We start from the raw sequence: 22,826 nt of genomic DNA on the forward strand, positions 1-22,826 counted from the left end.
CAATGCACCCACTTTCTCTCTAGTTTCCCTTGCGACTTGCTTTGTTTCGAATGATGGTAGAAACGAAGGCAATCAAAATTGCCAAGATCGCTGGAAAATGTTGGCTCAATATGCGGATGATGAGCTCCGAAACGCGATCACGCCGCAGCGAAGACACAGTTAGATACATATCGCATTAGCTACTGTCATAGAACCACAAGGTCGAGGTGAAAATAAGGGCAGTTAACCATCGGTATGATCTTCTCGCTGTCACGACGGAGCCGCCCTTATTCATTCTCCTGGGTCCAAAGGCAAGTAAAGTAAGTTTCTGGGACAACTTCAGGCATGGCACGTAATCGAACGCAAGGCCTGATATCCATTCGGGCGGCGTTTGAATGTGAAATGATCCCAATGATACAGCCTCCAAACGTTCCTCAAAATCTGCCTTCCGACACTAAGACGCGTGGAAGAAGGCACGACGAGCACGGAGCGCGACAACTCGCAGAATGCAGGTAATCATCAGATGGCTAATCATTGTACAATATGAATTTTGATACTTATGTGCATTCAGCAGCACTTTATACGAAATATGCTCCCTCAAATTATGACGTGAAGTAGGGAGTATCCTATGGGGTGAAATTATATATCTACCACAATACAACAGAATTATTGGATTGATTGGAGGTTGACGTGCGAGATTATCATAGATTATTAATCCACATTTTAGCTAGCTCTACCGGGCAGATTTTCAGCGACTCTTCGAATTCAATCGGGAGTATACAAGTTTGTGGCACGTCGGCATCTAGGCGCACTACGATGTCTCCTTCTGTAGGACAATCCACATTGTGCCTGCAAATAAGCAATCTAATTCAGCCATATAACGTGAATAATGATATCGCAATACGTACACATCTCTGAGGTGAATGGACAAGGATTCCATATCGCCCCACACCCTGCAACGCGAGCACATAAAGAAACCGTTCGTATTGACCTCATGAGCGGGCGAGTATTTGTTTGTGGCCTCCAGCATTTTGGATCGTGCTGTTTGCGCGGTTTTTTCGTCCACTTTCTGTAGGATCACAGGGTCTTGTGATTTCGAATTCCTATTGCAAAAGGCAGGGGTATATCGCTTGCTGCTGCGCTCTCCGTGCAAGGCCTAGCACAAAGAATAACGGTGTTTTAGTCAACGAAGCGCAAGGAAAAGGTCGGGTGTATACTCACAACCCAAGACCATCTCATCACACATTGGTACATTTCGTGATACCAGCCTGTCACTACACATCCTTCGCATTTAACGATGGGGTCTGCAGCTTCTATTTCTGCAGTGGTCGTAATTTTGGGGTCATATCCCAGCGTCGTCAGAGCATCAGACAGTGTATTAACATCCTCTTTGCGGAAGCTGATGTTTCCTGTTTTGCCCCAACTGAAGTGATTAAAATCTTTTGTTAAGATCATCTTGTCGCTGTGTTCATCACCAAATCTCTTTCTTCCAGGATTGGGACATTCGTATGCGTGTTTGTGGATAAGAACACGTGGATATCGCAATAAGCCTTCACCACAGCTCGCATCGCAACTTTCGCAATGAAAGATAGTAGTGGCAAGATGCAATACCATCTTTGGATCAAATGAATTCTCTCCCAGCTCTTCTGCGATTAACGTTAGTAATTTCTCTTCTCTCTCCTTTATAGATTGAGCCACAATTTCCGGGAACAGTGACCGTAGAGGTTCGAAGTCTTTGGCGGTTAAATTTTCATTGACCTCATTGCCGTGGATTATTTCCTGGATAACTGGATATCCAATAATGTCAGGTACTCGAGGGACGAGGGCGTTGGGAGGGAGGTCCAGAGCAAAGTTTTCGAGTACGTCACGAAGAATCGGGTAGGCCTTGTTTACCCGGCGGCGGCGGGCACGGTCCAGCCTTTCGATCTTTATTTCATTCATCCTATAATTGAACCAATCTCGAGTATTGTCGAGCCCTAGTACCAGTGGCCGCATCGCTTGTGTCAAAACAGTTAAATCATTAAAGATTATTGTTGACACATACATTGTTGGGTTATACCGAATTCTAAATCTTTTTGCAAGCTGGGGTCGTTCTGTATAAGTAATTTTTCGTCGGAGTTCTTCGAGAATTCCTCCTCCCAGCCCAGAGACTTAACATAGTCGGCGATTCTGTGGACAATTTGAACATTTGTGTGTATACAGATAGAGTGAGAACGCTTACATTGCCTTTCGTTCCTTTACTAAATGCTTATTCCATTCAACAATGAAAACTTTACACCACACAGAGTGCTATTCAGGCAGTACAGAGAAAGCCGTCAGCTTTTATCGCAGAGCAGCAGCGGTGTGCACTCACCTCTTGAGCGAGCCTTCTGATTCGGGTCTTATCTTCAACCCATTTTTCTTTTGACTCCGCATCTTCGTACTCTCGGGCCCAAGCATCGTTAGCCGGATGGTAAAAAAGATTATAAGGTACCTTAGGATTATCTGGATTTACCGTCAGAATTATCAGGATAATCAGAAAGGGACGATTCACTTACAGGTACCCTTAGCCGCGGAAACATAAGGTAGATACTGCGCCATCTTTTGAGGATAAGGCCCGTTCCACCACAGACCTTTCCTTCTTTTCCAAGCCAGGAATAGTTTTCTTGTGGTATATATCTCAATGAAGCAGGATCAAATGAGACTGCTTAACTCTTACTTGTTTCGCAAACAACTCATACACGCCTTAATTCGAGCATAAACATCGGTGATGATTTTTGGGTCCCCAGAGTTGGCTTGTTCCTTGAGGCAGAGCTGGACAGGAAATTAGTCATTCGCATGGGACGCAAAACACAGTATTGCACATACCTGACAATATGGCGCAAATATAAGAGTAGCGTATTGTACTTCATTTAAGTCTGGCGGGCAATCTGGAAGCCCTGGTACAGGCAAACCCAACCGCGCGCGTTCCCAGATTCGCCGTGCTGAAGTATGCATGAGGATTGAACGAAATTTCTTGGATGTTTGTGCCAGACGAAGCAGGTCAAGTGGCATAGCTTGACCAAAGATCTAAGAGTATTTCGGTAAATGTTTTGACCTCCTTCATCAAAGCGCTACTACACGCACTTCGCATAATAGTTCATCAGGCATTGAGTTTAAGGGGGTAGTGTGCAAGTGGGTATCGTGAGCTTGTGCAGCTGTCGTATCGTGTGCCATTAGTATTGGTGCAGATCCTGTCTGCATCTTCGCAATGAGGTCTCTAGTATCTCTAAAAAGTTTTTGAACAGTACCTCTGCTTTCTCCCCATTTTTGGCGCGTCTCTTCTCATCTGTCTGTGTCACTGTCCCACTCCCTGACTTTATTTCGGCGGCTTTTTGCGCTTTTTTGGGGGGGTTATTCTCTCGATCCGAGTCGTATTCATCGCGAAGATTATCCTGATCAAAAGCCTCGTCGTCTTTGCGTTTGGGGTAGTATCTACGTGGATTCATCATGGGTAGAGTGTTAATGGGGAGTGTAAATGAACCAAAGTGCCCTTTAAGTACGTGACACCGTGAGCCCATTATTTTGATGGGCCGTGACGGAACCTATCATTGTCAGTCCAATTAGGAAGAGACCCCTATTTACGGACGCGTTAGTACGCGTTATCCTCCACGTGAAAACGTTTCTATGGGTATCAAGAGCTTTCGCCACCGTTGTCCCGCTAATTTGACAAACTTCTTCCTCTTGAATTGTTTCGATATTAGTGCCGCCATCACTTGAATATACTTAGGACTTCGGATGCTGAGTAGAAGTCTACTGGATTGATCATAACTTCAGTATTTCGTTTACAAATAATTTTTTCCCTTTTTCGCTTCTAGAACCACCCATATATTTTCATAGTTAAATTTACCTCAATAAACTCGTCGAAGGATGTGAGCGTTTGAGGGCTAAGCTAGTGTCTTAGATTGCTTCAAAGCGCGCGTCAACGGTCGCGGCGTCGCGCGCTTGAAATGAGTCACATGACATTGCCTTTATTTGTCTGAAGCAAACACTGGACATTGCCAGGAAAAATCGGGAACATTCCACGGACCCAAACTTTCTCGTTTTCGTCGTCAATTCCTTCCTCCTCCACCTCAACTCCAATGGTATGTACCCTTGGAACACTGTCAAGGATATATTCTAATTTGTTGGCGCGTTTTAGGCCGCTCAAGCAACCTTCAAGTCCATTAAGTCTCTTGTTCCTCTCCTGGACCGTGTTTTGGTTCAGCGTTTCAAACCCGAGACCGTACGTACTCACCTTTCACGAGAATTTCCGTAGAGTGTTCACCCTTACACGAAATATTCTTGTAGAAAACAGCCACTGGTATCTTCCTACCGACCTCTGCGACGAGCAATCCTCTACCTGAGGCGACCGTCATCGCTGTCGGCCCCGGTGCACCCAACAAGGACGGCGTCATCGTGCCCACCACCGTGAAAGCGGGCGACCGCGTCCTGCTCCCCGGCTGGGGTGGCAACTCTATTAAAGTCGGCGAAGATGTGCGTGTTTATTTGCTTCATATGCCTCCGGGTTCGCGGTCGCGTTCGGTATAGCTGATGACGTGCCACGTATTTTCATTTTTTCTTTCAAAATAGGAATACTTCCTCTTCAAGGACTCTGAAATCCTCGCCAAAATCAAGGAGTAAATCGTCCTCTCCGTGTATCACCGCTGCCTGGCCGGTTGGCTGAACACATGGTCGTTGGAAAGATATGAGCTACCGCCCAAGTCCGACAACACGTCAGCAGCCGGTGTACATTCCCCACCCGATACATATATCTTCCGTCAGAAGTCAAAAGTTTTACATCTCTAGGACCTAATACGTCAGTTTGCATTAATCTTATGTTTTCGCTCACTTTGCATAGTTGTCACAATACATGAACCCCCACTCCTATCGTCAATCCACTTTTCGTCGATTTACTGCGAGCGAATTCTGAAAGCGTCATGAGTCTGTTCGATTTCTCAAATGGTATTTGAGCGACATAGTTCCTGTTCCCTTCTATGAACGGTGTACGAATTGCAATAATCTGGTTTGGGTGTTTATGGTGAATGTGGAATGCAAAAGTTTGAAAAGGAGTGATTGTCGTCGGAGTTGCTGCAAATTATGGTTATCCAGTTATTCGAGAGGTTTCTGAAAGTTGACCATGGTTGGGAGTAAAGCGGTAATCAGCATGTTCGGTGTCGGTGCCGGTCATCTTACATCTATGACTGCTAGGCTTTGTTGTTTGAAACATTCCCACTAGGACTTGTCGCTCTGCGATCGAGCTTCGTTTTGTGCTCGCCGTTGCATTACCTATTTTGAGAAACGATTTCTCTGGTTTGGTCAGTTAAGTTAGGAAGCGCATATTTCTAACTTTATTTGTGTTGTAGAACTTTAGGTCGAGCGCGCACACATGTACAAGGATTCTTTCAACCAGGATCATCTGTCGTACGCTGGCTTCGTGTTGTGCATCATTCAGCAATGAAGAATGATTCCAAGACAACATACCAAAATGGACAACAGCGGATGCCGATTGGTGTGCATTAGATTGCGCGACATCGAACAACCTACTCGAGAGTGCCACAAGGACGATCTCTTCCTCATCCCCCTACTCCCGGCACACAAACCCTCCTTTCCCGCGGTTGCCCGTGCCCCAGGGGCAATGACGATGAAAATTAACTATGCACGAGAGACGGGGATCTACTCTGTTTCGGCAGCCATTGTTTTCGCAGCGCTGTACGCGCCGTTTCTAGTGCGTTTTGCATACATGTCGTATCGCCAGCCGGTACATGTGCATTTTGCTGTCGCGTTATTTTGCATATGTAGGTTTATCTTGCTCAATGGAATTGGTCGGTAAATATGGGGTGAAGAGCTGACCATTGCTCTTTGTATCTTTTGTTCAGTTTCTATCATCGGATTCTCGATTCGCGCAGCGATGGCAGCTTCAGAAGAACTCGGCTCGCGTCTTTCGCTGCTCATCACACAGGAGATCATGTTCACTGTCGGTTATCTCATTCTTCTATACTCATCTCACTCTCTCGTAATGAACCTGTAAGTCCCTATCATTGGCTTATTGGTATTCATCTTTTCCTTGAACCGCTACTTACATTCTGCACGCCAACCCAGAACGCACATATGCCTTCCAGAAGACCTCAGGAAACTGAACAGGCGCGCGCTGCGCCTTACGCGCTCGCATCATCTCTTCCACTTTCTCCTGTCCGCAGCCATCATCCTTGCGCTGTCGGCCGCGATCACGAACAATGGCACCGGGCGAGAGCGCGTCTCCGACATCCTCGACGTCGTGAGCTCGACGCTCTTCATGGTTCTCACCGTTCTCCAGGCCGTGCACAGCGGGCTGTTTGCACGCCTGGCTTTGAAAAGTACGCCCATCCTTTGCACCCCATCCCATTTTTTATTTAATATGTAACTGACATGCCCGTAAACATAACTTCTGTTATACCCAATCCCGTTATAGAGGAGCACCGCGAACGGCATCGTGCGCAGAACCACTCCTTTGGGGAGCGCAACGCCGTCTTTCTTCTGCTGCTTATCTCGTTCCTCTATCTCATTTCTGAGACTTTCTCGATGGTGACCGTCCAGAACGATGAGCAGGCGAACAATGAGCGGCTGCTGTACCCGCTCGGATTTCTTCCGGAGCTCCTGGCGGTGGGCGTGTTCGCGATACCGGGGCTCGTGCCGTCAACATGTGTAAGGAAGTTTCCGTGGTCGAGGCAGAGGGTGTTGCAAGTGCAGTATTATTGAGACTGGGTTTCGAGGATGCCACATTCATTTGGGTTTCTGATATTATGGGACATGGTTTGTTGCTTTTGTCGAGTTGCTCGGTAGAATCAGATCCTCAACGGAGCGCAATGCGACAAGACTTGCTGAAAAGTCAAGAATCTGGCAAAGTAAACCTGTTTTATCTAAGAGTAAACAAACGAGAAATTCAATCGCCTCAAAGCCCCACTGGCGAATTAGCGGCTTAGGAGCGGGTGCGAATTACTTGTATTTTTAGCACTTTCCGCAGCGTCTATTTTCGTCACTTACACACTGCTCACGTCGTACTTGAAAGACCCGCAACGGTCGATCCAACGAATTACCCATCTACTCTCTTCTTCTTGTACCACCACGACAATGCCTGGGTTCCTCAAAGTTTTGAGACTAGTGATTTTTGGTGTGTCTGTTACTGCAATTTGTCCATGGTCTGAGTTGACTTGCCACAAGCTGGAGTCACGTTGTTAAGCCTCGTTGTGCTTGGGTCTTCAGCTTTCCTCAATGCAAAGACAATGCCGAAGTTCCATTGTATGTCGTTTCTTTACACTTGGATATTCCAAATGACATTAACACATACTCACAGTCACTATGTATACCTTCCCATTCGCGATGAGCATCATAACTCTTATATTCATTCCATTCCTGTAAGCTATCGTATCTCCTTTAATTCAAAATAACCTTACAACGCAATCCACAGTGCTGTAACATCATACGTCACCCGCTCTCCATCCAAGCGCGTCACCCCGTTAGGCCGGCTTTCAACCGTGACCTATGAGCTCCCCATTCTGACGCTGTTCCTCCTCCTCTGGTTTATCTGCGCACACACCGGTATTTCCGAGTTTTTTGGCCCGTTCCGACACTGCAATCGCGGGCATGGAATTGGGGTCGGGGTCGTGTCTCCCGGTGGACTAGATGTGCCATCGCATTGCAAAATCGTGGCGGTTGTACATGGTACGGAGTGGCTTAGCTGCTTTGGATGTAAGTTTGTGTTTACATCGCGTGTCCCGAACTGGATTGCTGAATTAATTGTTTGTGAATAGTTTTGATTATATGTGCATTTTCGGCGCTCTTTTCGCTTTTTGCATTGTTGAGACAGGGGAGGAACTTGTTTGCCCTTAGGCTGGAAAGAGACAATGACAGGACATCCGGGCACAGGCCAGAAGGCAATATAATGTTTGTTTAGGTGGTTTCTGTTCTATTATCTTGATTCTGTGATTTCACTCTGTACGGGAAATCAATTGAACACTTGATTATGACTACGAGCCCTAATCCAGAATTGCACTTGTTCTTTCTCCCATGAGGTGAGCTGCAAGTGGCCTCGAGAGCCCAATAAGCCCATGTACTCCGATGGAATCTTTGACAAAAGTATGAACATAGGCCAATGGACTTAGACGAGAAAACATGGGTCACACATATACAGTTTTGCCTATCAGACTCGCTGACCAGAATGTATTATAGTCATTTGAATTAATCCAGTAATCCACGACATTGGACGCCCGTACACCCTCATCTATCACTGGGCATTGCGAATAATGTCTTCCATCTGTCTGCTCCATGACCGATCCTATTTGTTCACTATGATAAAAGTGGATTTAATCAGACTGTTAGATCGTCTACATATTCAGACCAGAGGTTGTGAACCTACCGGGCAGAGCTGGTTTTCTCCAACACAACGAGGTGGGACACAAGTATGATCCGATGTATCACAGAATGCCTGCTCACAAAGCCTTGGGCCGTTGCAAGTGAACTTCCCCAGGCAGTCAGAGTCCGTTGTGCATTCCACTCCCAAGGCCGTATGAAAGGAAAAAATTGCGGCAAGAAGAATCGTCAAAAGGATAAGCTTCATGGCGAGTATTAGAAAGGTAACTCTTTGTCTGAAAGTAACCGTTGTTTTTTCAGGGGATTTTGAATGCTTTTTATATGGTTTTGCTGTATCGGATCCGAACATAGGAAATAAGATAAACATCTCTGATAATTTTACTCAACGCCAGAGCAAGTCATTTATGATGGGCGGTGTTATTGAGAATCACACGACGAGTTCAAAATATTTTGTTGATACAATTCAAGGCAGCCTTGCTTGAAGTACAAGGAAGCAAGACTCGTTTAAAGTCGTATAGCTACATATCATGCTTACGGGTGTGGGCCAGCAGGTCGGATGCGGGGATCATAGCGAGACTTGATGAGATCTGCAGCCTAGGGTGAATGAGGAATATGTGAGTGCATGATTAGCCTAAGTCCCTAATAAAGCGTCGTACCTTCTCAGCAATAGCATACACAGTAGCACAAGTATGCGTAGCTGGAATGATAGGGATTATAGACACGTCTCCAACACTAAGCCCAGTCACTCCGTACACAGTCAAACTGGGGGATACAACACCAGCCTGATCACGGGGGGCCATTGCCGACGTCCCACAGCCATGTGCAGTGCTAGGCCATATTGCGTTGACAGAATGCGCAGCTATTTCTTCATCGGTCCCAACGCTTGAACCAGGGTACACCTCTACAGGCGTGAGATGCTGCTGACTCGGAGTCTGGAACCACCTTCGAGCGAATTTGATTACGGCAATAAAAATGTCAGTGTCTACTGGGTTGACGTTCGTATTATAGTCAATGACAGGTTCAGCGTAGCGATCGGTGGTATTCAACAAAACCGTGCCGCGGCTGAGTGGCTTTTCGAGGACGAGAGACAATGTACTTCCGCCCAGGAATGGAATTTCTACAACACCATTGTCGCGACGTCCAAATGAGTCAAGAATGACAGCTCTTTGTTTGAGGAATCCTTTGACGTTCTGGGGACCATAAGTGCTGGGTAGGTAGTCAGCAGCATTCTGCCCTTTAGCCTTGTTGATCGTGGTTTGATAGGTGGGACTCAAGATTGGGAACGGAACAGTGGCCAGCGCATTGCCAACGCCAATAGAATACGGTCCTGATAAAAATTTGTATAAGAAAAAAATTTGTATATTAAAATCTTAAAAATCGAACCTTTCCGTGATGCCCACTGCTCAGTTGCCCAGGCTTGAAATGTTGCATTATTGGTGAGTGAGTTTGGGTTGGGGAACAAGTCGGTTTGATCTGCGACAATAGAATATTAGCTTATCACAGACTTTGTCAAAATTTTGGGCTTCTTACATTGATATATGAGTAGTAAAGCAGGATGATCCTGCAAGTTGAATCCAACACCTGGAAGATCGGCAACAACGGGGATACCCGCCTGAGTTAAGAGTGACTTCGGGCCGACGCCACTACGCTGCAAAATTTGAGGAGTATGCAACCATCCGGCGCATAGAACAATCTCCTGTGCCGCCTTGACAGTCTTTGTGGGTGAGCCATTGGCCGTTCCGCGCGCTTGAATAGTGACGGCTTCTGCACGCTTTTTGGACGTGAAAAGGACTTCGTTGACACGATGGCCAATGAGAAGATGGAGATTTCTTCGGTTCTTTACGGGCTCAAAATAGCCGCTGCGAGCGTACGAGCGACGATACGTTTGGTCGACATTGGAGGGGACCCAATACGCTCCGAATGCGTCTCCCGCAGCACCCTCCTCGTTGATGGGCACGCCAAGGTCTGTCCACGCCTTCCATTGCGACTCTGTACAACCATCAATAAGGTTCTAAAGTAACCAAAAAGGATTCTTACTGATTGTCGGCCACTGCCAATCTGGGAAGGTGGATTGGATGGGACCGTTTCCGTATGCACGAGGAATGTCCCAAGTAATGTTGTATTCTGCAGCCAAATCAGCTCTGGGAGGAGTGAAGGAAGAACTCTGAACAGGTGATTAGTGGAAATAATCTCGAAGCGAAGCGCAATTCGTACCTTCTTAAAGTAGGGAAGCAGACCCCTCCAGCCCCAGCCAGGGTTTCCAAGCTTCTCCCAATTGTTGTAGTCATCAGCTGAGCCACGATCAAAAAGCATCCCATTCACGGTGGAGCCTCCGCCGACTACGGATGCAGCATAAACAATTCCTTCCCTATTACCAATACCGCGTTGAGGGACCGTGGTCACATTAAAGAGGTTCCTAGACGCGTATACGGATCCACTGGATGGTTCAAGTTGACCTGGAGTGTCGTCAAAGTATCCGTATTCCACGACGAGTACCGTTTCTTAAATTTGTTTCAGCATCATTTACAGGAAAAGCATAGCAAACGTAACTCACTTTTGGGATCTTCGCTGAGACGATTCGCAATAACGAGTCCACTCTGTCCACCTCCCACAATGACGTAGTCGTAGGCGTCGTAGAGTTGATCAGAGTCAATTTGACGAGATTTCAGACCATCTAGGTCAGCAAAAGCATTAGCCACAGCAAGCAGCTGGACAATGGCTAAAAACTTGGATACGACTCTTGCCATTTGAGAATGCAAGGAAGATCTGCGAGCGCGAGGATTTTATAATGATCTATTTGTCCGAGAGGTTTTAAAGAGGCTTCTTTCGAGGCCCCGCTGGTGGTCGCCACCACCAAAAATCATGGTCAGCAGTACAAACGCCAAGAATTCAAGACGCGCTTTTAGGCGCGGTCCGACGCGGTCGCAGACTTGAGCAAGTGGTTGTACGAACCTAAATCTATTGACGCGGAGATGAGAAATCAAAGGAAGCTCGTCGTAGTATTTATTCATGATAAATACAATTTCCGGTATGACCTACGCCCCAAACGAATATCCGAACCACCCAGTGGCTGGCTGAACGGTTTGCGGATATCAACAGCATGACGCCACTAAAGCATTCTGTCTCTTAGGACTATTGAAATAAACGTGGGCTGCTTCAGTAATTCGATGGTAGGAAATATGAGCAAATATATCTATACGAAAGCGTCATTTGATTAGCATGGAATCGCAAAGGTTCTATTGAACACGAATCGTCATATTGTTCACTTTTCACCTCAACTACTTGTAATTGAAACGGCGAATATGTAGCGTTGATATGAGGTACAGTTGTATATGTTCTACGTCCCTTTTATCCGGGGTTGAGTCGCTGAAGACCCCGGGAGGCTTCTCTAAAGGCTTGTCCGCTAAAATCCGCGAAAATATATCTAATAACCCTGTTTGGATATTACCTCTTCGTCTTCGTGCGTCCTTGTGACGTTCTCGCCGAGAAAGGACGTCGCGCCCATACGTGCCTGTCTTCGACAATCTAATAATGCTTTCAAACGTCGTGCCCATTCAAGCAGCTCAGCATCGTCGCTATCGGCTTGTGCCACCCTAGACGAGTCGGCCACGTCGACGACGTCAAAGTCTTCTGCATCCTCTGTGAAATGCTGCTTCTTCTCTGCTAATATATTATGCGTATATCCATCTCCCTTTTCACCTTCACGCTCAACCAACATGTATTGAGACTCCGAAAGAGAATCCACTGAGCAAGTCGAAGAAGAACATGAGGAAGGTAAACCTGTATAGAGAAAACAGTCAATCACACGGTATTAGCCATCAAAGGTGCTGTTTAGAATGTGCGAAGAAAGGGCTTACTGTATACATCATAATCGAAGAAAGGGGCAAAATAATCTTCCACTTCTTCCTGAAGGTGAAAAGGAAGTACTTCCCATTCAGCACAGTCAGTCATACCTCAAGATCGTCTCTGATCCAGAGCAGAAACTCCAGATTTTTCCGAGCGAAAGGAGAGCCTTTGATAATGCTGTGGCCTTCAAGTAGGTGAGTATTAAAATTTAAATAGGTAGACGCTGGGGGTCGGATGGCACCCACCTTATTAGGGCGGTGTAATGTGCCACTTAGGCTGTAATGTGCCACTTGGGGCCATAGATACCTGTATTCAGTTGTTGTTGTCTTTTTTTTTACCTTTCTTCTTGAACTATGGAGGAGAATGTCCATTTTCCATTAGAACTTGCTTTCACGTTTGCGATGTAAAGGTCGGTAAGACCGGAAGAAAAATTTAATCAATTTATACCTAACGCTAAACAAAATAGCACATATGGTACAAACATCAGCAACACGAGTTCCCCATGCACTCGGCATGCGGAACACCCTATGCCAAAGTCCAAATATACGAAGAAGATAGGCACGTAGTTACATCAATCCGAGAAAATTACAAACTATAATCACAATCTCGGAGAGCATCAATCCAATGCCTAGTTATGTTACAAAAGGTAGAGCAAAAAGAAAACGCAGGGAAATCAACCGGAAATCTACCTCGGGTCTCTAAGAACCACTGGCGCTGGAATAGGAAGTTCGAAACAGTCGAAAGCTCTCATATCGAATTCGCGTTCTTACGAATATACCTTTATGTGGCATAAGCCACAACACCACACATTGTCCTCGTGTGCTAACCTGTCGCCCTATCCTGAGACGCCGCATGATCTTGACACGCCAAAAATTTGGCCTGCATCGCCAAAAACCAGGTGGACGCCACGATCTCCTCTAGCTTGCACACATCAAATATCTGGGCGACCATGCGCTCAGTATACCCCTGGAGATCCTCTTTCACCGATGTTGCATCGTCCAAGCTAGCAAGTGAAGTATTGAACGAGCTAATTGACGATGGAGAGGAGTCGATCGACGCCGAACCAGTGCCGCTATTGGACAAGTCGGAGTCCGAACCTGCGGGCGATGCCAGTGCGGGCATGGACATGGGTGTCGATGGGGTGTCACAATCATTCACGAGACTGTTGAGCAGCTCGAGGCGCGCAGTGATGCTATCGACCTCAGGTGTCTTTGGTTTCGGCTCGAGCGGCGAGAGGAAGGTATGATATGCGGAGGTGCAAGAACTGTAATCCTCAACCGCAGTCTCCAGGAAGGATGGCGTGACACTAGGCCACAGCGGCCGAAGCGGAAGAGGTTTGCCCAGCGCCGGCCTCAAAGGGTCTTCGGTACACGCTTCGTTCATCGAGAGTAAGAGTGAAGTGCTCAGCAATTCACGCTCCCGCTCTTCCGAGTAGTCAAAGACGTCATCGTTGTCCGAACGCGAGCTGGGAATTGGCCATGCACGGTGTAAGTATCATTCAACGCGTTTACTTTTGTTCGTAATGCGCACCTTTGATATGGAGTGTTCCCATAACTCTCCTCCCGTAAGAAAGTGGCTGTCTGATAACACTTGTATGGCTTCGGGGAAATGATCTCAACAGGACGGGTGGGTAATTGCAGGGATCCCACAGTAGGCCTAGCTATCACTCGTGAAAACGCAGGGCCTTTGTGGTGCGAAGGAGAAGGTTTGATGCCCATAAGACGAGAGGATTTTGGAATGCTCTCCGGAATTGGAATGGCGGGCTGAAAACGTAGAACAGGAGGCCAGGTGGTTTCCATTGAAGACGCAGAGTGGTAATTTTGCTCAGGCAAGGCTGAGTAATTGCTCCTAGCTCCTTCAGCAACAGAGAAGTCGGTGGCAGGGGTGCTGGGACGTAAAACTGCAACCTGTGGACGTGAGCAGCTTTTATAAGAAAGCACCTTGCGCGCATCTCGATCGCCCGACGACAATCTCAAAGGCTGATCTGTGCCACAGCGGTAGTTTTCCGAGATGAGGCCATTGAAATCGACCTGAGCGAAACACGAGGGATCGGAGGTGTAGAGGCCCATTGTTCTGGAGAGGTACGCTGCCATATCGAAGAAATAATAGACGTTGAAATTGAAAACGATTCGAAAGAAAGGGCGGCAGGCCACGTTTGAAGTTGGAGAAAGGATAACGCCAAGTGATGTGATCAACACAAACAATGGTTGGCAGAGGAATAACCGATTCTTTACAGGCCTTTAGATAAGTGGCCCAATGCTATACGACGACGCCGGCGGCCTCAAGGCTTTAATGGGTATTCTGCTCAGCAGAAAAGAAGAAAAACCAGGAAAACGATAGTCGAATAACCTCGTACGGCTGCAGTGTCGACCGTAAGCTGAATCTTGGAATCTACCAGAAAAAGGCCAGTGAGCGTTTATTCGACGGGTAAGACGAGAGAAAGAATGGGAAATAATCAGATCGACATGAGCTCACCTTGCTCTTATATCGTTTGAATGCACATCCTTTCGCACCTGTACGTCTATCAGCCCACCTCTCCGGTCAAAGGCGCGTTTGGCGTTAGATAAAGAAGATGAGTGGCATTTCGCCATTGTGACCACGCGCCGTTCGTTGTCCAAGGGCCCGAGCAAGCGGGGATTGCCGCCCTTTTGTTGCACCTACACTGCCACAGGGCCTGAAGAGTATACCCAATTCAGTCAAAGAAAAATGGGATATACCATTCATTCAACTACATGGCTCCACAATCCAATATTAAGGAGGAAACGCGGGCAAGTCGATTTGTCCACCTGACGAATTCGGGAGGAACAAATGGCTCTCAAAGAGTAAACAAAAATCGAGAAATCATGTAGATTATGTAGCGATGGCATAACTCTCGCGAGCCGCGGACATGCTGGAACTAGTCAAGTCTTCCCTTGCCCGAAATGTCGAAAGCTAGGATGAGAAAGAGATTAGACGCGAAATGGCGTGAAGTTCGTCGGACTGGATCCCCAGAATACCCTCCAGTTGGGAAGGGAGTTTTATCCAACGCAGTGTATTCTGATCATTCAATAGCAACACCCAGTGTATTGTTCCTAGTTATTAAATTGGTAAGCGTAATACAGTGGGACATGAAGCTTGTCAATAAAAATCGACTAACCCTGACTCACCTAAAGCAATTTATGAGCACCGATCCAATGCTTCATCGTCCAGAATACGACGGGTTTGGGGCATAAAGTCGACCATTGAACCATAGTTTCAGATGTTCATTTGCGAGCGAGCTGGAAGAATGTGGGCAGAGCCAACTATATGCGATAATGGTAGTGAAGCAACTCCAAACAATGACCCATGTCGATCTTTCACTGTAACAGAGTTTAGAATTTTGATGTTTCATGAATGTTTGCAAAGAGTGTCATCCTGACGAGACATAATCGCATGCATGAGGCAATATCTCTATTTTCACCAAGGGTAGGCCAAAGGTGTCCGCCGCATTTTTGTTTGTACTGGAGGTAGCAATGAAGGGCTCACCGACATCCATTTTCTTGATCTTGTTCTTCACGAGCCTCACTTCTCAAAAGCTTCCTGAACAGGCTCTTCCTCCTATGTCCGTGTGATCATCCATCGTTGCTTGTTTCTGGAAAACAGAGAAGTTATGACTTCGGGACAACAATGGTATAGAAAACTTACGGTGCATTCACTCTCGCAACTTTTCTTAGACTGTAATGGGTCAGTTAGGACTAATTCAGTTTGAAGCGAGCCAGAATGACTTCGAGAACGAAAATCTTCGCAATGTTCAATGAAAGAGTGCGATAAAGCGCCAGGAAAAAAAGTGATGCCAAGGTGCATGATTTTTGCAAAATTGGGGAGGGAGCAACATCACAGACGTTCTCGTCCTGGTAATGGAAATCTAAAATGTTAATGAATTAAGTGGATGCCAAGTACAAAAGCGGACACGTCTAATCCAATTTGTATCCAACAAGACTCCGTCGGCCAATGATTTCACCAATCTACGTGGAACGAACGTCAGCACATAACACACCACAACCCCACCCCTTTCTGTCCAGAGCGGGAATATTTATGGAGCGTGTATCAAATGCTACGCACCTTGTAGATACCGTATGCCTGAAGGCCGTAAACACCAACACGGCCAATTTCTCCACTCTTCACAAGGTTGCCAACGAGAGCCGGGTTGCGGACTTGCGACCAGAGGGAGGTGTATGCAGTTTTGACGGCTTCGATAGATGGAGGTTGGAGTCCTTCCTTGATGTAGATTTGCTTGAAGACCTCCTTGGTCACAGCGAGGTTATACAGCACAGGCTGTTTGTAAGCTAAAACACCATAAAAGACGGTTCAAAACGCGACAAATTAATCATAAAAACCCCAACGCACATCCAAGAAGGTTTCCAACTTTCTCTCCAACAGGTCCGAGGAACTTCTGAGCATTTTCGAAGAATTTGCTGGCGTTCTTCTGCACGGACGCGAGGGTCTCCTGGGCCTTCTTCTGCGCCTGAGAGGAGTCTGTTGAGGCGTATCGTTTGGTAGCAACGGAGCGCTGTTGGCGGGCTAAGGAGTGGCGGAGAAGCGACGCAGGAACAGCTGGACGCATTTTTGGGTGGTGGGTAGAGGCTGGCGGAGGCGACAGCGGGATACCTGTCGTCGCGGTCCTCAACGGTGGGAAATTTATTCGGGTTCCGCGTTTTTCCGCACAATCTTATCTTATCTCGCACCAACTTGAATTTCATCTTGCTTTCACTTTTGTTTGGAATCTATTTCGTATCTACTTTGACTCGAGTTGAAGGCTGTCGCTTCCCACCGCGGCACGAGTCCATGGACTCTCTGACAGACATTTAGCATTTACAATGAAGAAATCCTTTTGTGATGTGCTTGGGACCATATAATTGTTCCTTCTTCACACGAAGTAACACATATCCTTGGTTTAAATCGGTGACACCTTTCAATCCAGCGTGTTGACTTAGTTGACTGGCAGGAACATTGGTAGGAATCATTCCCATAGAATTTGTTCAAGATCGAGGGAAACATGTGGGGCGTGAGATGATTAAATTTTATATAAAAGCTGAGCGCTGGGTGCTGATTGCTCAGACATTGCGTGGACAACCAACCCTCATGAATATCGCTATTTACTCCAGGCTTGTCGTCGCCATCATCTCTGCTAGCACCGTCCTGGGGCTTGCATGCAACTCTGACGCAGATTGTGCACAACTAACTTGCGCATCGGGAACAACTTGCGAGCAAGCATTCTGCATCGTCACAACGCACGTATGTCGTGGGCCAGTCTGTGCTTCCGGAGGTAGACAGTGTCCTGTACGTCTTCCGATCTCATAGCCGTATGAGGAACTCTCTAACGCTTAAATTTATTCAATCTCTATCGTTAAAAGTAATTCTGAAAAAAGCTTGAGTTAGGACGTGCTATCCGAGGGAATTTATCTGTGTATTACTATACATATAACCAGATGGATCCTGCGTTCAAAGGGTTACGACAACCGAATAAAAAGTAGCAGAACCAAAGCAAGCTTATATATGAAAGCATGACCTGAGTATCTCCCGAAGTTACCTAAACTTGAGGAAGCTTGCAATTTCGACGACACAAAAGTGTGTGTTCCGGATCCAACAGTAGCCTGAGAAGAAGCATATGAGTACTGGAATATGGGGCATACGAACGGACTTACATTGTTGACACCGGGTATATTAACCACGGCCGTCACCCCAACAGGAACGACAACATTTACAGTAGCCCGTCCTGAGTCTTTAGACCACTCAACGCTCAGGTTTCCAAAAGGAGTCACTGTCCATGCGCTTGCGGCAGTTAAAGGTGAAGATAATAACGGAGAAATTTAACAGTCTCAAAGGCTGGAGACATTGCCTGAATACCGGCGACATGCTTGTATAGCCAGTCTTCAAATGTTCCCAGGAAGAGCTGGATTAATAAGTTCAGTCAAATGCAAGAAAAGAATGGGAGGTACGATGTGACATACATGATCACGAGAGCGAGCGGTCAAGAGCCAATGTTCCCACTAATACCGTGTAAGAAGAAATTTAAATAGACAATTTAGTTATCGGCAGCATACCATTGTGGTTGCTCCATTTTGAATCCAGTATCCCCAACTGGGGAAGGTTGTTTGTTGCGACACAGCAAAAGCGGTATCGCCATGGCCAAAATCAGTTAATACAGGAAGTAGGAATTTTGTCCCTAGGGCACCGGTGTTGAGGTGCGTTCCGATGGAGGAGATATTTTGAGATATGCTATCTGCGACTTTCTGAATACTCGCATTAGGGGCAAGTCCGAACGCGAGTGCGAGAATGTTGTGGGTTTGACGGTATCCGGAGTCTCCTACACCGGTGTAGTATCCAGTATTTGGGTTCAAGAAAGCATTGTTGAACGCAGTCTTCACATCTTGTGCTTGATTTGAGAACGTCGATGAATCCGAATCCTTTTTGAGTACCGAAGCGATTTCGCTCATAACTGTTAGCATTTTATATCTAAGAATCAAACGTTCTGAACATTGAAACATTTATAAAAGGTAGGAAAGGAACATACAGGAATGCTGTTGCAGAGACTCGAGAGTCTTCTGGTGGATTACCTCCCAGGGGACTTGTTTCTGGTGTGTCCCAGTCGCCCAATGTAGTTTGAGCGATGTTGTTTGAAGATCGTCCCAGTTCGAAATTAACGTAATTCTTCATGCTGTCGTAATGATTTGCTAGGATCCTCTGATCACCGCGATACTGATATATCCACCACGGAATCAAGATAAATGCGGAGCTTGCGTTTACATACTTTAATTTATGAATAGTACATGAGTTCAAATTAGTGGGACGTACTGCCAGGTAGGTGCTTGATTGTTTGCACCCCATCCGCTATCCGGGACAACCACTGCAGGTGCGCCAGATCCTTTTGAGCGGCTTTCATCGATATCTCTGACATACTTCGAGAGAAGATCTTGCGAATCGAGGTTAAGTAGGAACATTTCCTATCAAGCCCAAAAAAATCATCATGAGACGGCGATGAAAGAACTGCTCTGAGGTTAAAACTTACCGTGCCGAGCATTGCATCGCCAGTCCACCCATTTTTCTCAAACGTTGGACAGTCAGTGGGAATGCTGTGTACGTTGTTGAGAAGCGTGAATACAGCGGCTGTGTGCATCTTGTTTAGGAGATCGCTAGAAGATTGAAACCCCCCTCGAGGTGTGAGATCATCGTGAACAACACGGCCAATAACATTTTCCGGAGCAGGCGGCGGTGTGCCACTGGGCCATCCTTCAATCTGAACATATTGGTAGCCCTTGTAGCTGAACTTTGGTTCGAAAGTCTCAGGGGTGCCCTTTCCAGCTAGCCAAAACCGATCTTGGAAAAGTAGTAGATGCGGCTTGTTAATTTGTAGTAGCGACCAATGGACGGAAGTATTTACCTGTTTGGAAGTTATTTGCGTAATATTGCTGAGTATCTTGGTAGACCACTGTTCCATCGGTCTGATTATACCAGTTAGTGAGATTACCGAGTACATTTTTCAAATGCGATACTCACATTCAATTTCTCGCCAAAGTGGAGAATAATGAGCGTTTTAGTGGGACCAGACGCAGTGAACCTGACCCATCCGGACACCACACGTTCGTAATGAGCCACAAAGATACCTGGTTGAGGTTGAGTGATGTCTATTGGAGTCAAGCTTTGAACGACGCGCGTAGGAGGCTGATTTTGGTTGATAAGAACTCCAAATGGAGCGGTCATTATCGCCGCTTGACCCCATCCTTTGGCTTCGAATCCAGGCAAGTCATATCCCTCCTGTATGTAGCTGGCTGGTGGAAGTCAGGATATAAGAACCGGAGTACGATATAATATAAATCCCTACCATCAAAAATTTCCCCTCCAAAGATGTCATCCAGGCGCGTAGGACCTTCAATAACCTGCCAAGTATCATCAGTAACGACCCTAGATAATGTCCCATCCGTGAATCCAATGGAAAGCACCATGCGAACCCGTGGTTCACCGTGCCATGGCGCAGAATCCCAGTTCCAAACGCTTCCCTGGGTTACACCATAATGTCCTCTTCCCAGCTCGGTCCCAATTGCGTTTGTGCCGCCTTTGAGGAGTGAGCTGACATTGAGTGCGACATATTGAAGTTCGGTATCGTATTTGGTGAATCCTGGAGTCAAAACATGGTCGGAAGCGGGTACACCATTTATCGTAATACTGGCGTAGCCCCCAGCTGCATAGTACAGCCGTGCGAACGAAATAGGCTTGGATACGGTAAACTCTTTGCGCAGGAGAGGAGCAGGATGCTCGGTGAGTGACTCTGATACTTTGATTCCAGTGCCCCATGGTCCTATTCCATATAGCCCGATGGATGTTGCAGAAGGCCAAGAGGAGTCGTCCGTGGATGGCAGCTCGAATCCACTTGGAACAGTGGCATCAACACGCCATGAATTGTCTGAAACTATGGCCTGCGTAGAGGTGTCAGTGAAGGCAATTTGTATTGCACTCAGAAGGCCCGCTGGATTTGGACCTCCTGAAGTTTTATCCGGTTGGTTGTTTGCGAGGACAGCAAATACGACTGAAGAACCGGTGAGATTGACAATGAACTTCTGTGCTGAAGTCCAATCTGTGTCGTTAGGTGAAACGCCAATAAGGCCACCGTTGACGTACAGTTTAAAATCATTGTCCACTGTAATCAGGATTGTAGCTGACTGCAGGGTCTTGCCACTGGGCGCCGTGAAAGTCTTTCGAAACGCTCGCGTTCCAGGTGGAGCCAGTAGAGGATCAACTTCGGATGACCAAATCCAGTTTGACTGAGCAAACGTCAAGACAGGCGCAGTAATGGATGCAGGAGTTACAACATGGTTTGACCATGGCCCTTGTCCGTACGGTGATAAAATACTGGCAGGATCCCATCCTGTGGTCGATGCATTGATCGCGTTCCAGTCATCTGGAATTGATTTATCTGATAGCCAACTGGAATCAGTAGTCACAAAATCCGCGTTGCCGTTATCGAGATGGACCTTGATTGACACGAGCAAACCTGCCGGACCATCTCCTCCTGTCCCGGGATCGGCAAGGTTGGTGGCCCGCACAGCAAAAGAGGGAGAGCTAGAAGATAAAGGAATAGTAAAATACTGGGCATTTTGCCAGTTTAAAGCCGTATGGGAAGGCCCCACAAATTTGCCATCCGCATAGATTGTAAATTGGTTGTCCGCAGTTATTAAGATCTCTGCAGACACTGCACGTCGTCCAGGTGGAGGAACATAGGTACGTCGGAAAGCTCTATCTCCAGGGGGAGCATTTGGCGGATTGGCCTCAGACGTCCATATCCAGGACGAGTTAAGGAAAGACGAAACTAAGTCAGCGGGTGGGCTGTCTGCCTGTGCCTGCTTGCCAATCCACAAACTGGATCCCCAGTCGTTGTTAGTCAACAATCCGGTGGAAAACAAAGATGATGCAGAGGTACTGCCTGAGGCGGTCGTGACCTCGACGGTCCATGAATATTGGGTATCAGACGCCAGGGCGGGTCCGCCATATTCAACGAGATATGACCTTGTCGATGAAATGGTTCCTGTATCCCAGAGTTCGCTGTCTGTGGGCGTTGTCCCAGATGAGACCCGCAGTCGATATGACTTTTGGGCATCGTTATCCATCGAAGAGGATATAATCCATGAGAAACGAGGGTTTACATCGATTCCGAGTGGTTCAACCCGGTTTTCAACAGTTAAAGAAGAGAGGGTAGGCCCTACTATGGAGGTTAATGAGAAATCCAAGGTCACTCGTTTCCATCGACCTACCAGCAAGTGCATTGCATACCCAAAGTAAAGAGAGAGATAGCACAAAGTCTAGCACGCAGAATCAGAAAGAATCAGAAAAGGGGCGTATTTGACAATAATTTTTGCACGTACCGGTGTGTGATCTCATGATGGTCCAAGCCTCCTACTGAGCCATACAAGCCATGTATTTAAGACGAAGGCGGTTCTCCAGATAGCCATATTATGTTATAAAGTATGCAAGAATCATTGACCCTGACACAAGGGTCGCTCACAGCCGCTACACATTACTCCGTCTGAGGCTATGTTGACCCCCAATCTTGAACCAAAGCAGATGGGAAGCGGGATTGTTGCGTTTGAAACGTAGACAGCATCATTAGGTCCTATCAAAGTTCAAGTCATATTATGGCAGCAGTAGACCGCGGAGGGCGAGTTTTGTTGAACGTGGCATGCTCCAGAAAATTAGGTAATCGGAAAGCATAACAACACCGGCCCGGGACTTATTACGTTTCAGAATCATGATTGGTTGGCGTATACGCACGACTACCTGAGCTCAAGCACTGGCTGTGAACGCAATGGGAGGGATGCTTGATCATAAGAAGTTATAGTAGAAACGCTTATGTATTACCACAACTCACGTATGTAGGGCGTGCCATAGTTTTTTGTGCCTTTGGAGACAGACGATGTCTTTTCAACGTTACGTCGTTTGATCATGGTGACTCGCAACAAAATGCCAATTATCATTACGTTCAAGGCCAGAATCAAAGAAATTACACAGAGAATGTCACTCTGTGTGCTGTGTCGACATTAGTCTCGTTGACTCGTCTCATTTAATCGGATATATGGGATCAAAAACATTGGTTTGATGGGTTCGATAATCAGTTTGGACTTGAATCTGTTCTACCTAGTTTTCAT

At 46.7% G+C, this 22,826-nt stretch overlaps 7 protein-coding genes across 7 annotated transcripts; 2 read left to right on the plus strand and 5 right to left on the minus strand.

Moving 5' to 3' along the window:
- Positions 1-680: 680 nt before the first annotated feature.
- On the minus strand, positions 681-3,449 carry JR316_0006535 (uncharacterized protein; the record flags this gene model as incomplete). Its single annotated transcript, XM_047892281.1, has 11 exons — positions 681-828; positions 888-1,135; positions 1,201-1,955; positions 2,024-2,148; positions 2,201-2,268; positions 2,333-2,463; positions 2,517-2,623; positions 2,678-2,772; positions 2,827-3,027; positions 3,085-3,195; positions 3,249-3,449. The coding sequence occupies 11 exons, from the start codon at positions 3,447-3,449 to the stop codon at positions 681-683; spliced, it is 2,190 nt and encodes a 729-aa protein (XP_047749630.1).
- A 630-nt stretch (positions 3,450-4,079) lies between these two features.
- JR316_0006536 (10 kDa heat shock protein, mitochondrial) lies at positions 4,080-4,620 on the plus strand (the record flags this gene model as incomplete). Its single annotated transcript, XM_047892282.1, has 4 exons — positions 4,080-4,082; positions 4,139-4,222; positions 4,288-4,473; positions 4,570-4,620. 4 exons carry the CDS (start codon positions 4,080-4,082, stop codon positions 4,618-4,620), a joined length of 324 nt encoding a protein of 107 aa, XP_047749631.1.
- Positions 4,621-5,464: 844 nt separating this feature from the next.
- JR316_0006537 (uncharacterized protein) lies at positions 5,465-6,714 on the plus strand (the record flags this gene model as incomplete). Its single annotated transcript, XM_047892283.1, has 4 exons — positions 5,465-5,774; positions 5,856-6,003; positions 6,079-6,332; positions 6,428-6,714. 4 exons carry the CDS (start codon positions 5,465-5,467, stop codon positions 6,712-6,714), a joined length of 999 nt encoding a protein of 332 aa, XP_047749632.1.
- Positions 6,715-8,856: 2,142 nt separating this feature from the next.
- JR316_0006538 (Dehydrogenase xptC) lies at positions 8,857-11,072 on the minus strand (the record flags this gene model as incomplete). Its single annotated transcript, XM_047892284.1, has 7 exons — positions 8,857-8,919; positions 8,982-9,652; positions 9,709-9,798; positions 9,856-10,314; positions 10,363-10,489; positions 10,540-10,826; positions 10,880-11,072. The coding sequence occupies 7 exons, from the start codon at positions 11,070-11,072 to the stop codon at positions 8,857-8,859; spliced, it is 1,890 nt and encodes a 629-aa protein (XP_047749633.1).
- Positions 11,073-11,749: 677 nt separating this feature from the next.
- Positions 11,750-14,240, minus strand: JR316_0006539 (uncharacterized protein; the record flags this gene model as incomplete). Its single annotated transcript, XM_047892285.1, has 8 exons — positions 11,750-12,069; positions 12,183-12,231; positions 12,279-12,348; positions 12,619-12,696; positions 12,861-12,936; positions 12,999-13,636; positions 13,702-14,078; positions 14,112-14,240. The coding sequence occupies 8 exons, from the start codon at positions 14,238-14,240 to the stop codon at positions 11,750-11,752; spliced, it is 1,737 nt and encodes a 578-aa protein (XP_047749634.1).
- A 1,644-nt stretch (positions 14,241-15,884) lies between these two features.
- JR316_0006540 (ATP synthase subunit g, mitochondrial) lies at positions 15,885-16,753 on the minus strand (the record flags this gene model as incomplete). The annotated part of the gene is made up of 3 exons (XM_047892286.1): positions 15,885-16,040; positions 16,252-16,475; positions 16,537-16,753. The coding sequence occupies 3 exons, from the start codon at positions 16,751-16,753 to the stop codon at positions 15,885-15,887; spliced, it is 597 nt and encodes a 198-aa protein (XP_047749635.1).
- A 766-nt stretch (positions 16,754-17,519) lies between these two features.
- Positions 17,520-22,625, minus strand: JR316_0006541 (Alpha-L-rhamnosidase; the record flags this gene model as incomplete). Its single annotated transcript, XM_047892287.1, has 14 exons — positions 17,520-17,530; positions 17,720-17,783; positions 17,835-17,961; positions 18,024-18,082; positions 18,141-18,179; positions 18,234-18,645; positions 18,704-18,925; positions 18,985-19,133; positions 19,199-19,506; positions 19,571-19,631; positions 19,687-19,958; positions 20,012-21,886; positions 21,936-21,983; positions 22,550-22,625. 14 exons carry the CDS (start codon positions 22,623-22,625, stop codon positions 17,520-17,522), a joined length of 3,723 nt encoding a protein of 1,240 aa, XP_047749636.1.
- Between the last annotated feature and the right edge of the window lie 201 nt (positions 22,626-22,826).

Source organism: Psilocybe cubensis, chromosome 5 (assembly GCF_017499595.1).
Source record: "Psilocybe cubensis strain MGC-MH-2018 chromosome 5, whole genome shotgun sequence".
NCBI lineage: Eukaryota > Fungi > Basidiomycota > Agaricomycetes > Agaricales > Agrocybaceae > Psilocybe > Psilocybe cubensis.